Genomic DNA, 14,258 nt, shown 5'->3' with positions numbered 1-14,258 from the left:
ATTCTCAGTACAGGGCAGTCGTCCCCTCCCTGGGGACATTTGGCAATGTCTGGAGATGGTTTTTGCTTGTCACCCTGGGGAGGGAGCTACTGGCATCTAGCAAGCGTTGGTGGGGGATTCTGCTGGACAGCCTCACAACAAAGAATGGTCCGGCTCAAGATGCCAGTAGGGCCGAAATCTAAAGAAACCAAAGGGGACTGGAAAGGGTGGGACTTTAGTTGGACCTTGGAGGATGAGCCAGGTTTGGATGAGCGGAAGGGTGTGGAAAGACCGGAAGCAGGAATGGGCAGGAATGGGCTCTGAGTGTGGGAGGGGTCCTTGGGGAGAGGGAGTGCAGAGGGAAGTTGGAGACTTAGCAGAGACCAAAGTCTGCTTGTGGGCCTGCGGTGGGTGGAGGCCACATAACGGAGGTGTAGCCAGTGGCAGGGAGGTGCCCGGAGTCTCTGGGGGTTAAGGAGATTTTGGAGATTGGTCTTTGGAGATTCCTCTCTAGGGGAGTGAGCTGATCAGAGCAGTGTTTGAGGATGAGTCACTCGGTCTGGGCTTGGAAAGAGAATGGGTTGGAATGTGGAAAGGCCTGAATGTGAGGAACACTGATTTGAGTCCTGTGGCTCAGCTACCAGGCATGCCAGCAGAAAAGAGCCTAACGTCGTTCTGGTGTGCCTATGTCTAAATTTGCACATTTTAGAAATGTTCATCTTTGCAGATCAAATAATAAATACTGAAATTTTGGCACTGATTCTGTTCTTGTCGGCTTGTAATTTTTCAGTAGTGTGTAACACTATTTCAAAACAGTACCCAGCGCTTGCCTTTCTTCAGTGAAAATAGGAATTATAAGTTAGGCATGCATGTATCACAGCCTTTGTATGGCGTGTTCTGAGCCAATTCACAATAATTGGTTTTAAAAGACCAAAAACGTTCAGTATTCTGTACCTTAATTTTGATTTTGGCCTCTGTTATTTGCTCAGCATTTTCCCTCAAGAAGTAATATTAGAAATAGGTATTAAATTATATTAAATGATTTGGTTGGCTTCAAGCAGTTAGAATACATTTGTTAAAGTTTCTTTTTTCTATCTTACAATTTGATACAAGTTCAAAGGGATCAGTTCAATAGAGGGGCAGCATTTCATTTGATTTGAAGATAAAACATTTCGTTCTCTACAAATCGCGAGTTTCTTACAAATTGATAACTTTTAAGAATAAGAAAATTGAGAGTGTCTTTGCATGCATTTTTGTTCCACTTGAGTATTTACTTGCAAAATTCTGCACAGAGGTCAAATGGAGTGAAATTGAGGGCGAGCATGCCTGAGTATAGAAAGCCATGAATTCAGGAACCTTTGAGAAGAGATATTCATGTTTCTTTGTGCCTGTGGTAACATAAAGGAATTATTTTTCCATAGCACTGCTCCTGTACCTCTTTTTCCTGCTCTGATGACTACCTTTTTTTATTCCCTCTGCAGGATTATGGAATGTGGGAACGGGGAGATAAGACTAATCAGGGCATTCCAGAATTGAATGCAAGCTCTGTAGGAATGGCCAAGGTGACGCTCTTGACCTGTTTGTTCGTCCTTCTGTGCATTTCTACTGCTTTGATTTGGTTCTTATCTTTAGGAGTTGGGATTTAATCTGATTAGCATATTTTTCCCAAAATTTGGCAGCAGGTATGAAATTCAAGTGGCGTGTATACCACAGCCGGACTGAGATTATAGGTAAAGAATGTAGGTTTCCTACTCTGAAATGTGCATGAGCCAGAAATTAAGCGCCCTCCTTCCTTATTATCCATCATTATCACTCACAGGTCTAAGGTCTTGCTGTTGTCTGAGCACCTGGGTGTGTGATGTCCACTCTTCTTTTCTGGGTCATAAAAAAGGCCAAAGAATATTACTGCTTTGTAGGGCAAGGCTTACAAGTTCAAAAGTCTGTGAGGGTCAGGTCAGGCAAGTAACATAAACAAGTGAAGCTAGCCAGATAGAAAAATATTGAAGGGTACTGGGGACACTGGGAACTTTCTCGAAAGGTATTCCAATTCAAAATCAATTTTAAAAATTTCTTTAGGCCAAACAGAACACAGCTGTGGGCCAGAGTCAGTCCTCAGCCACTAATTTACATCTCTTGTCCTAGACATTTCACATGCCTCCCTTCCTGCCTCCCGCTCAAGACTGAAGTTTATCCTCAGATAGAAAAAAGACTCCAGAGCTAGAATTTTCAGAGCGACAGGAAATATGTTCTGTGAAGGCCAGCTGACCGAAAACATACTTAATACTGAAAGAATTAACCTTCTTTAAGTGGCAGGTGTGCTAACATTAGAATTAACATAAATAGGTGAATGAAAGAAAAGCTGTCCATGAGTTTAGTGCCCTCCCCCCACAACCCTGCCAATGTTGTGAACTTGTTCATATTTTATGTTTCGGTTGAATACTGATTTCATTTGGGGAAATGTTTGTCTATTTTCTCTTTCTTGTTTCTGCAAAGAGCAGCAATGTGTAGGAAAGGCCTGATTCCACTGAAAATAAGGATAGAACATGTCTATAGGACACCTTAGCTGAATTTTAAAGATGTGTGTTTCATCACCTTTGGGACAACATGTATGCTAGATTAGCTTAGTGGCAGAGGAGGAGCACTGGATACGGGAGTGTTTGTTTACTAGAAAGAAAAAGTGATTCATTCCTGTGCTTGTAGGCAGCCCTTGAGGCAATTGATGAACTGGACCTTTTTGGAGCGCACGGAGGACGCAAGTCTGTCATCCATGTCCTGCCTGATGATGTCGAACACTGCCAGGTAACAGCTCCAGCCTCTCAGGGTCTGGACAGGAGGGAAGGACGCTGACAGAGCAGAAGACCTGGGCTCCAGGTCACATCCTTATCTATCTATCTTCTTTCTTTCCTTTCTTTTTTTTTTAGATTTATTTTTAAGTAATCTTACCCCCAACATGGGGCTTGAACTCATGATCCTGAGATCAAGAGTTGTGTGCGCCACCATCCACCCCATACTCCTCACCTTTCTTGCTTGGTGACACTTGGCTTCTCTGAGCTTTAGTTCCCTCATCCATAAAATGGGCCTACTGGCACCTTCCCCTCCTGTCACACAGGGCAGTTATAAGGATCAGAGTAAATCAGCTTAGCTGGTCAGAGCGCTCTGTAAGCTGAGAAGTACTACATAAACCTGAGACACAATGACAGCGAGGTATATCTATGACGTCAACCATCACAGCAACCTTGTTTGGCTGGAGACAAAATCTGGTCTGCTTTTTGAGCATATAGGTGGTTTTCTCTCAAGTTTCTTTCATGAATCATCAAAGGACCAGCAAGCAGTAGTTCACTTGGGGAGGGGTTGAGATGGGCGGAAAGGATAGTGGAGGAGAGCTGAGATGGAAGAAATGGCAAATTAGTGGACCCTGCCTGAAATAAAGGTCAGAGGAAGCAGGGATTTGTTGCAGGTTAGGGGACTCCATCAAGCAGACAGTAGGTCCCCTGTTGCCGGTCAGTCAGCAAACTCTTACTTACCGAGGGCCCACTGTGTGCCACAGCCCGTGCCGGCGTTGTGGGGGTGAGAGCCATGCGGACTTGTTAGCAGAGAGCTTCTAGGGGGAGAGCGAGTTTCCAGGTAGAGAGCCTAAGGGAGGGCAGCTAAAGAACTGGGCTTGGGGGGTCAGTTCGCTTGAGAAAATGAAGCTTTATTCTGAAGCTGAAGCATTCCCCATCTTTACCCCCTTTGCAGCTCACTCCATTTTCTCGCATTAAGTTGTCCTTAATGGGAAATCTGCTGTTTCTTGGGGCATAGTTTAATAGAGTCGAGCTGGTATGCCCCTTAATAATGCGTGGTCCCTAGTGGAAGCTGTGTGAGCTCTGTAGCCAGCGGAGCCTGTCTTAGAATGCTTGTTCTGTCACATGAGTCTCTGTGTCTGCATTTCAGCCCTCGTGTGTGAACTGAACATAGTGTCCAAATTCCTTCTTTATAAAATGGAAAAAAGATTTTTTTAACATGACCAGATGGGATTTATTCTAGGAATGCAAAATTGGTTTAACATCTAAAAATCAGTTAATGTAGTATACCACGTTTATATGAAATTTAATACTCTTACATTTGCAGGGCTCTAGCCCCGTTTCTGTAACACTAGATCCCTATGTCCGCTGCCTTCTCTTCCCACACTTACCACTCGCCTACCTTTAGTTTACAGTGCCTGATCCAATCACCTTATAATTGAGGCTATATTATAGTGCCACTAAGTAACCCAAATTCTAGGACTACAGTAATTGTTATCTACCATTTTGCCCGAGTGTTCGTATGGTCTCTTGGTGTTGACCCCTTCACGTGGGTTCTGGATCACCCGGACATGTTCCACAGAAGTCAGACATTTCTCCGTGCTGTCCCTGTATGTGTGTGCTCCTCTGTCTTTGTCTTCACAGCCAGGACACCGTGGCCTGCTGACGGAGTAGTCCGTAATTCTTCCCCTGCACGTCCGAGAGATAGCAAAGTCAACAAAAGGCCCCCAAGGGAGGGAGACCAGCAGTTCTCAGCATGGGGTCCAGGTAGCACTGTGCCCTCCGATAACCCTGTCCTCTCCCGTAAGGAACAGAAATCATTGGCTGGGCAGGTGAGGTCCCCCAGCAGGGGTTGTACTGGTAGGAAAAAGCTCTACTGAAAATCAGCAGACTCATTCAAATGTTCCTTAGGGCTAAGGTCATGGTCTCTAGGTACTGTATGCACCAGTTCATGCTTCCCAGGTTCAGGCCACCTCTTTGTTTCTCGTTCAGTCTATTCTGTTCTCCATGCTGCCAAGAGCATCAACATCTAAGGAGATTGACGCTGGACTTCTTTCCATTATCTCTTTCCCGGCCTTTGCAGTGGAAGACGTGAACCTTGTGAATGTGACCAAAAATGAAATTATTTCCAAGCTCCAGGTAAGCATTACTCATGCTGGCGCCCTTCTGCTCTGTGTTACGTGCCCCTTTCATGATGACATGGAGCAGCTCACCCTGGCCTTGGTTCTCCATGAGGTCAGTGGCTTGGTTTGTCTAAGTGGACTCGGAGTGTGGGATCCAAGGCCAAGTGTATGGGGGAGAAAACAGTCTCAGAGTGATCCAGTGCCCTAGTTCTTTTCCTGACAGCAGAGCTTGAACTCAGGCTGGCACCTTTGAACTCCAGTTCATACCCTTTCTGTGCTTCTTAACCCTTTAGAGATCCATAGACCTCTTTGAGAATCTCTTGAAAGCTAGAAGGTCCCTGTCAGAAAAAAACACACACATCCCAGGTTTATACACAATGCCTGGGGACTTGGTGATCCCAAAGGTCAATTGAGCTTACAAAAATCCCTGCTCTGAGGTGAAATGCAGGAACTATGACGATATACCAAACTGATAATTTTATTAAATAGCCAAGGCAACAGAACTTCTCAGTAAAATGATCAAGTTGTAAGTTATCTTTAAAAAAAAAAAAAGAAAGAAAGAAAAGTAAGTTTCTTGAGCTGAAATCTTCATGTTGATGATCCTACTTAGATTCCGTAAAAAATGCTTTTAGCCCTTGGATATAGAGGGATTGAAAGGTCTCCAGTCACATCCCCAAAGAAGCTGTCTCACAGTTTAGTGGAGAAGAAGGAAGCTCTTTTAGCTTGTCCCAGTAGGCAGGGAGTCCGTGCAGGGAATGAAGTGTTTAAAGGGGAGCAGGTTCTTGGCTGGGCTTCCCCAGGACTCCGAGAACTCTCTGGGGCTGGCTGCTGGGCGTGTCTGGCCTCTGCAGCCTGTGCTAAAGGAGCCCCCAGACACTTAAGAAACTGAGGAATGGACACCCGACACTGCGTGCCAGGGACTAGGGAAGCAGATGGAGAGCTCTGTGCCACTGTCCCTCTTTCTCAACACCCAGGGAAACCAGCAACGAGAGCCCTAGGCCAAAGGAAGCCTCACTCACCCCATCCCACCCCTGCCCTGCCTCCACCTCACTGCTCTACTTCTTTGCATCTAGAGCCTACTTGTGAGGAGTCTGGAATGTCCTTTTGGCTGTCCAGTCTTTCAGGCAGAAGCAGTCCAATTCAAGTATCTGTCTTGGTGGGTTCTGGGAGCAGTAAGGGTCCCTCTGCATCTTTACGTGATACAGCCGATCAGAATGAAGGGCTGGCCCCTCTGGGAACTCTCAGTGATTACTGTCCCAGCCCTGATACTCTCACCGGAAGTTTCAGCGTTCCCTTCTCGGCCCTGATCAACCCTGAATTCACTTGGCTTATTACTTAAAAATAACCTTTTGTATTGATAACAAAGAGTACTTGGTACATGTTTCGTGACTAAAAGATTCATGGGAATGGGGGTGAATGGCCGACACGAACCAACATAAAAAGACAAAGACAAAGAAATTGTTCTCTTTCCTCAAATGCACTTTTTTTCTTTATCTTCCTAGGGGCGTTATGGATGCTGTCGCTTCCTTCGAGATGGTTATAAAACCCCAAGAGAGGTTGTATTTAAATATTGTTTCTTATGATTCCTTAACTGCTTCATATTTAAATCACCACTGTGGTGTTCTCCCTCTCTTGATTATAAAATTACACGTTAGAATATTGGATGGGGAAATCTTAATTTTGGAGACAGCAAGGCTGGAGTTAGGCGGTAGAATAATATCATCAGGAGGACAGCAAGCTGGTGGTTTAAAACGAGCCTGTAGACAAGGACAAACAGTTCTGTGGCTCACAATGTGTTCAAGAGCAACTGTGGCCTCCTTCTCGAGTTTCTTTGCCACAGTGACTGATAGAGTGATTTCCGCAAAGCAGATGGTCTGCTGAGCACTGCGATAGGCAAATTGCTATTTATTTGTTAGCAATCTAGGAAGCTTAATATAATAAACCACCAAGGAGTCTTGTGTACATTTCCGATAGACTTTTTGGAAATTTTATCATGGAAAGCTGCCAGTCATAGCATCTCTCCATTAGAGCGAACTCCTAATCCTAGCCGCCGCAGAGCTGTAGTGATTCAGCAAGCGAGGGGAACCCGGTGGGGTTCAGTGGTATTATATATGTAATCTGACAGCACCTTTCAGAAGGTTCCCTGTGTGGTTCCAGGACCCAAACCGATTGCATTATGACCCTGCGGAACTCAAGCTCTTTGAAAACATTGAATGTGAGTGGCCCGTGTTCTGGACGTATTTCATAATAGACGGGGTCTTCACCGGTGACGCCGTTCAGGTGAGAACATGCTGGGTGTGGTGTTCATAATCAGCATTTTCATTCCCTTAGTGTCCTGAGTGTTATTAGAACGTAAGCTTACACAAGACTTTAGGACCCCGTTTCAGTTATCTGTTGTCGCTCCACAAGTTTTCCCAAAATGTGGTGAATTAAGGTAATGGCTGTTTTGTTTATTTGCTCATGATTCTACAGTGTGGGCGGGACTCAGCAGGGACAGTTTGTCCCTGCTTCACTTGGTGTCAGCTGGTTCACTGGGGCTTGGAGGAGCGGCTTCCGACAGGGCGTCCCTCGTGGCTGGCCCTGCATGCTGGCTCTCTGCTGGGAGCTCGCCCGGGCTCTGGGCTCTTGGCTCTTGGCCCAGGCCTTGCTTCGCCTCCGTGTGGCTAGCTTGGGCTTCCACAGAACTGTGGTGTCTGATCAGTTAGGTCTTTCCCAGGATGGTCGTCGTGGCCCAGAATGCAACAGCAAGAGCTGCCAGACATTCTTAAGCTTTAGGCCCTGAGCTGGCAGTGTCCCTTCTGTTGCATTCTGTTGCTTAAAAGGTCATGCCATGTTCAAGCACAGAGGCCTGAGGACTGAGAGGTGGGGTTCATGGGGGACCACAGTGGAGCACAGACAGGTTTAGTCGTTCTCGTTTGTTGTTTTGTTTTGTTTGTTTGTTTGTTTTCCAGAACAGCCTCGGCTTTTGCTGTCTTCAGTTCTGGTAGAAGGGTACGCTCAGCTAGCATCTTATTTAATGTCACAGCATTCTAGTGGGTTCCCAACCTCCAGCCTTAATCCCTGCTGTTTCTCTATACAGGTTGCCAGGGGCATTTTATTAAAAGGCTAATTAGATTATGCTACTGCCTTGCTTAAAAGCTTTGAAAGGCTCCTGCTTGCCTTGGGACGAAGTACGAGCTCTTCTCCTGTTTTGTAGGACCTCATAAAATCTGGCCCAATTTCTTTCTGTTCACTTACTTCCTTGAGTTCTGTGTCGCAAACGCCCTGAAACCCTTTCAGCCCTCCGGACAGGCCACGCTGTCTCTCTTCTTCTCAAGTGCCCAGGCCCTGCTTTTCTCCCTCAGCTGTCTCTCCTTCATTTATTCGCTGGTAATGTCTCTCCTTTCAGAAAGTCTTCTCTGACTCTAAACGCTTGATTGATGCCCCTTTTTTATGTACCACGGCACTTAGCATAGTATAGCCCCTGTAGCTGTATTTAGTCTCCCACCTCCCTGCCAGAGCACCCTGCTAGACGTGGTCTCTGTCCAATTCACTAATACATTCCCTGTCCCTAGTGTATAGTAAGTGCCGAGTAAAGATGTGTTCCTGCAACATTCATTTGTTCAAAACAGATTTCTTTAGCCTTTGCTGCTGTGCATACGTTCGTTGGTAAGTAGAACAGACCCGTCCTCGTGAAGCTTATGTGTTTTCTTAACCTGTTCAGGCCGCATGTACTGGGGTGGGATGAGCAATCCAAGGTTTATTTTGGTTTTGAAAACTGCCTCTGCTCAGAAGTTCTGAGAGTGGTTTCAAAAGTGGCTATAGGGGTCAAGGGCAGGCCGCCCCAAGATGGGCCACTTTGGCATGAACACTGTTTTGAGTTAAAAGTAATCAAAACCCCAGTACATTTGGGAAACGCCCTTTACCTCCCCATTCAGCTGCTTGCCTAGACCAGTAAGAGAGTTACCAATACCAGACACTGATTCCTCTTAAGAAACCTATGTGCACGGCAGGGCCACCTTTGTTTTCCAAACATCTCCTCTCACCTTCCTGCAAATGCTCTTCCTTCCCTTTGTGTCCTGCGCCCCCCACCCCTCTCCTGAGCTCAGGCCCACCTCATGGTGCGTCATTGTCTTTGGAGTAGCCCATCTGTGGATTCCCTGTACATACGGAACTAAGTTCGATTTTCTCCTGTTCATCTGTCTCCTATCAATTTGATTCTTAGTCTAGCTAGAAGAACCTTGAGGGGCAGAGAAAATTCTTCCTCCCCAACATGGTAGTAAGCTTGAAATGTCGATGTTCCCCCATCGTTGATTCTTACTGTTATGCTTTAGCAATTATCTTAGGTCTTAGGTTTTCTGTCTCTTTATCCCAGAACTGAAAGGTCTCAAACGGATTGAGTTAGAATTTCAATTGTGAGGAACTTGACAGTTATTAGAAACAAAAAAGCTGAGAAGACAAAAAAGAATGTACTTAGGTCCTTATTTTCTAGGTCCCACAGAATTTATTGCTGTCAGGCCTATTCTATCTTTTCCACTTACTGCCCAATGACCTTTAAAAAATGACGCACCCCTGGTGAAATTTTGCTGTCCACAAATTTCAAAAGAAAAGGAAATGAGATCTAGAAGGTGTTTGACTAGGCTCTCCAAGATGAAATGTATTAAACAGCTGGGGGTCGGGTTAAGGGTTTTCCCTCTTTTGTCTGTTTCCTTTTTTGTTTTGTTTTGTTTTTTAATCACTGCTTTTTTAATTGAATGGAAATGTTTACATCAGCAGCTTTTAGTATATGGAGTGGTGTGTCCTAAGAATTGGGGTACAGGGATCATAGTACACACACTTCCTTTTCCTCACATCAGGTGCATTTTGCAAACATTTCCTGAGCAATAGGTGCTCGAATGAGGGCCTTTTAGGTGGAAAACTCGTGACAGGTAGAAACGCAATGCCCCGCTTAAGGTCTAGCCTCCACTCCAAGAAGCTTATATCGTCTAGCTAGGGAGACAACATTTACGGATGTGAGAAGTTAAGGTTGAAAGACTGATGTTGTGAGTTAAAGACAACACAGAAAAGTACAGTGCCTTCAGCGCTTTCAAACCTTCCCTGTCAGCGGGGGCCCTAGTTCCTCCTGCACACCTTAAGTGGAAGGTGTTCGTGCATTTCTCGACCCGGTGGCCTACTAATAATCCGTTGGTTGCCCAGAGAGGTGTTTTTCTATGATGCACTCCCGTGGCGGTATTGACGGCGCCTCTCTCCCGCTGTGGGGGTGGGGCTGTTTTCCAGGTGCAGGAGTACCGGGAGGCCCTGGAGGGAATATTAATCAGAGGCAAGAACGGGATCCACCTGGTGCCAGAACTGTACGCCATCCCGCCTAACAAGGTAACCACTCGCTGTGTATCTAGAACAAAGTGGGTTCACACTTGGCCTTTTGGGATTTTTTTAATCCCTCTTTCAGAGCTAACACTTTTTGTTCAGAAGTAGTTTCCAAAGCAGCAAGCTAGGTACGGGGCACCAAGGGGTTATAGTAGTGCCCGATGTGCCTCTGTGAGGTTGCGGGCTGGTGGGGGGTGGAGGAGCGGGTCTGGGGCGTGGAAGGCAGGCACAGGAGCGCTGCTGCCGAGGCCTAGTGTGTTAGGGGACCTGCCAGGGCATAAGGAGTACGGGGTGCGGGGGAGGAGACCCCAGCACCTCCACAGGGAGGCAGGAGCTGGCCCATGGGTCAGGGGAAGCCAGAATCAAGCTGTCTTTTTTTTTTTTTTAAGATTTTATTTATTTATTTGACAGAGATCACAAGTAGGCAGAGCAGCAGGCGGGGGGCGGAGGGGAGAGAAGCAGGCCCCCTGCTGAGCAGAGAACCCGATGTGGGGCTCGATTCCAGGACCCCGGGATCATGACCTGAGCCGAAGACAGAGGCTTAACCCACTGAGCCACCCAGGCTCCCCAAGCTGTCTTTCAATCCAGACACTTTGCCTTCTGTGCTACTTACCTTTCACCTAGCCTGAACACGCCGTCGAACTGTGAAAGCAGTCCTGTGCACTGCAAAACATCCAGGATTCTGTGGAAAAAAGAACCTATTTCTCTCTACTCTTACTACCCAAAGATAGCCAAACTTAGGCCCCAAGATAACTCTAACATTTTAGAGACCCTCCTGCCACACTGTTGTCCTATTGGATTGTTTGATTACTGACATGTTTTAATTCTGTTCAGTTTATGAGTTTAAGTTCTTCTTAACGTTTAACCACGGTAGCAAATTTCAACAATCTGTTATTAACATCGCTGGTTAATCCACAGGCAGAGTACAACTCCCCTCGTGTTGTGATTTTTCCCTCTTAGAGAAGGATTTCTTCAATTGCTTTGTTTTTCGGACGGAAAAAGTAGCCACTAACATTACCTCCAACCAACATTGTAATAATGGCAAAAACCCAACGGTCGGGGCCACCTGGCTGATTCAGTCAGTAGAGCAAGTGACTCTTGATCTCGGGCTTGTGAGTTTGAGCCCCACAATGGGGGTAGGGTTTATTTTTAAAAATAAATAAATAAATACAAAGGTCAGCATGGAGTTTGCAACAGAGAAAGTTGCAGACTGACTATTACAATGTGTAACCAGCACCATCCATCCAAAAAACAATTGTAGCTTATCTTGATGAGTCAGAAGCCCCCAATGGATCCCGCTTATTGAGTCCCTGATGGAAAATTAGGGATCTGAGCATACAATAGTGTTTTCCTCAATAAATAGTGCCACCTTCTGGTAATTTTCTTGTGTAGGCACACAGAGTTTTTTATGAGCCCCTGGGGACAAGACGGGAGAAGGCTGACTTCCGGCGATGCCCTGCCGTGGCTGTAGGGTGATGTTTTAGATCACTGTACCCATAATATAGACAAGTATAAGCACGAACTGTGAAACTTCTTGTTGCCCAGAGCTATGCTCAAAGGAGGCAGGCTTCACGTGCCTGCCTCTGCCTTCTGCCATCTGTGTGCTTGTGGACAGGGCACTGGCCTGGAGTCAGGCCTGGATTTGAGTTCCACTTCTGCTGTGTTGAGCCATGTGGCCTCCACACGAAGGCCTTAGTGCTGTGGCCTCCCTGTCACAGCTCTTGCACAGAACTGGCCTGGAGACTCGGGTGGGTGGCCTTTTGTAAATCCTCAGCGTGCTCCCCAATAGACAGTGACATTTTTATTCTCTGACATCCTGACTTTGGGTTTCTCTCTCTTTGTCAGGTTGATGAAGAGTATAAGAATCCCCATACAGTGGACAGAGTCCCTCTGGGGAAGCTGCCCCATCTGTGGGGTCAGTCTCTCTACATCCTCAGCTCGCTGTTGGCAGAGGTAAGGGACTTGGGGACTTCACAGACTGGAAACCATCTGATATGAGGTAGAGCTGACCCTGGAAGAGCACAGGGGCTCTCTGCCCCGGGTGGCTGTGAATGTCGTTGGCATCTCATAGCTTTACGGTCAGCTGGAGTGGGTCGGGTCTGAGGCCTGCCACCTGGGCTTGGGTGTCCATGTTTACACTAAACCACTTCAGAGTCAGCTGTGTGCCAAGCGCTCCCGTCACCTCCCACCCCAACCCCCGTATTCCTGGTCTGTGGCTGGAACCAGGTTGAGCTGATGGTCAGCAGGAGACTAGAACCTTCCCAGTTAGGCTCAGCACATGTGTGAAAGATCCAGGTTTGTGGAAGCTGCTAAGTCTGCTTCCGGCCACTGCTGGTGCAGTCCTGGCCACGGGCAGCCAACTGACTCTACGGTGCTGTCTCTCTCTGTGAAGGGGCAGTGGCTGGTTTGGCTGTGTTGAACTTTGGGTCAGATGTTCCCTCAGCCCACAGTACCCTCACATGGAAGGTCTATGACCTCTGACTCATTTCTTCTTGTTAAACATGTTCTTGCCCCCTGGCTTAAGTTTTTAAAATGCAAATGGTTTTATGCCAACTGAAAATGAATCCACCTCCCCAGTGGGGGCTGGGGGGGTGTGGGGGTGTGGAGGATGTGTCAGTGATGTTATCAGATGGGTTCATCTGTCCTCAGAGGCTCTGCCCAGCTTACTCCTCTGGGCCCCTGGGGAGAGGTGTGGATGAAAGAGTCCAGGAGAATTGCTGGGAGCTTGAGCCTGTGAGGCTGGTCCAGTCCTGTGTGTTCTGCCAGACTTTAGAAGTGGGGAGGGTGGGGGAGGGTGAGTCGCAAGTCTCATACCATTGGGGTTCCCAATGTAAAGTAAAGTAAAGCTGTCACAGTGGAAGTGGCCCTCAGGAGCTACGGGTGCTGAGGTGGGCCACTTGTTTCATGGCTGTGATTGCCATGGGGGTAGGGACTGTCTTCTACTTCTATCTTTATTAGTAGGGAAAACCGTGTCTATCTCTTAGAAAGCCAGCTCTGCCTCTGACTAGCTCCCTGACCTCGGGAGCCTCAGTTTCCTCATCTGTAAAGAGGCTGGGCTTAGTCATTTCTGCTGTTTCCAGCTCCGATTTCTGGGTCAGTGAGATGAGGAACAAACAACTCTGTTCCTGTTGCCTCCTCTTCATTGGAAACGCCTTCCTACACTCCCAGCATTAGGTCCCAGTCCTCCTCAGGACTCTCAGAGCACCTTGATGGCGCTCGCTGAGGACTCCGGTCATTCATAGGATCTGTGAGGGGACCCATGTTCAAACAGCCTCCGTGCAAGCAGGGAGGGGAGCTTTGTGTTTTGGGACAGTCAGCCCTTTCTGCCACCTACCTCAGTTTCCCCACCTGTAAAATGCTAATGGTAGTGCCTCCCTATCAGGAGGCCTGAATGTGACCTTGTACGTGTAGGAGCTCAGCACAGGGCCCAGCACAGAGTAAGGGCTCAGGAGGTAGGAGTCACCACTGTTCTCTTCAATCACACGAGGTGGCGAGTGTGACTGGCCCCGGAGAGCTGGGTGCCAAAGGCACAATACGTTTATCAGTGGCTATCTAAAGGGTGTACTGCGTTTTAGAGAAGGTAAGCAACTGACCTGAAAAACATCAAGGCATAAAATACTGAATACTTTGAGCCCCCAAACGTTTCATTTTCCAAGTTGGGTTTAAGGTGAAATTTCACTAAGTGTTTTTCAGTGCTGATGCTCCTCTTTTCCTAGGGGTTCCTTGCCACTGGGGAAATCGATCCCTTAAACAGAAGATTTTCCACTTCCGTCAAACCTGATGTTGTAGTACAAGGTTTGTGAGCACGTTTCCTCTTCATATTTAACTGTGTAAAGCCAATGTTATTTTTTAAGATTTTTGTTTATTTGTCAGAGATCGTAAGAGAGGGAACACAAGCAGGGGTAGTGGGAGAGGGAGAAGCAGACACCCCGCTGAGCAGGGAGTCCGATGCGGGGCTCGATCCCAGGACTCTGGGATCATGACCCAAGCCGAAGGCAGACGCTTAACGACTGAGCCACCCAGGCGC

The 14,258-nt window shown here is 47.1% G+C and overlaps 1 protein-coding gene across 5 annotated transcripts in view; it reads left to right on the top strand.

Moving 5' to 3' along the window:
* The window catches only part of PHKA2 (phosphorylase kinase regulatory subunit alpha 2), a 75,317-nt gene that overhangs the window by 31,542 nt on the left and 29,517 nt on the right, over nucleotides 1-14,258 (top strand). For all 5 annotated transcript variants that reach the window (XM_032840736.1, XM_032840735.1, XM_032840734.1 and 2 more), the window contains exons 6-13: nucleotides 1,461-1,541; nucleotides 2,680-2,778; nucleotides 4,755-4,901; nucleotides 6,388-6,441; nucleotides 7,043-7,165; nucleotides 10,142-10,237; nucleotides 12,077-12,184; nucleotides 13,948-14,026. In XM_032840736.1, the coding sequence (XP_032696627.1) occupies nucleotides 1,461-1,541; nucleotides 2,680-2,778; nucleotides 4,755-4,901; nucleotides 6,388-6,441; nucleotides 7,043-7,165; nucleotides 10,142-10,237; nucleotides 12,077-12,184; nucleotides 13,948-14,026 (787 nt within the window). The remainder of the gene's footprint in view (nucleotides 1-1,460; nucleotides 1,542-2,679; nucleotides 2,779-4,754; nucleotides 4,902-6,387; nucleotides 6,442-7,042; nucleotides 7,166-10,141; nucleotides 10,238-12,076; nucleotides 12,185-13,947; nucleotides 14,027-14,258) is intronic.

This window comes from Lontra canadensis, unplaced genomic scaffold, assembly GCF_010015895.1.
Source record: "Lontra canadensis isolate GAN:19392208 unplaced genomic scaffold, GSC_riverotter_1.0 scaffold116, whole genome shotgun sequence".
Lineage (NCBI taxonomy): Eukaryota > Metazoa > Chordata > Mammalia > Carnivora > Mustelidae > Lontra > Lontra canadensis.
This window is presented reverse-complemented; position numbering and strand designations above follow the sequence as displayed.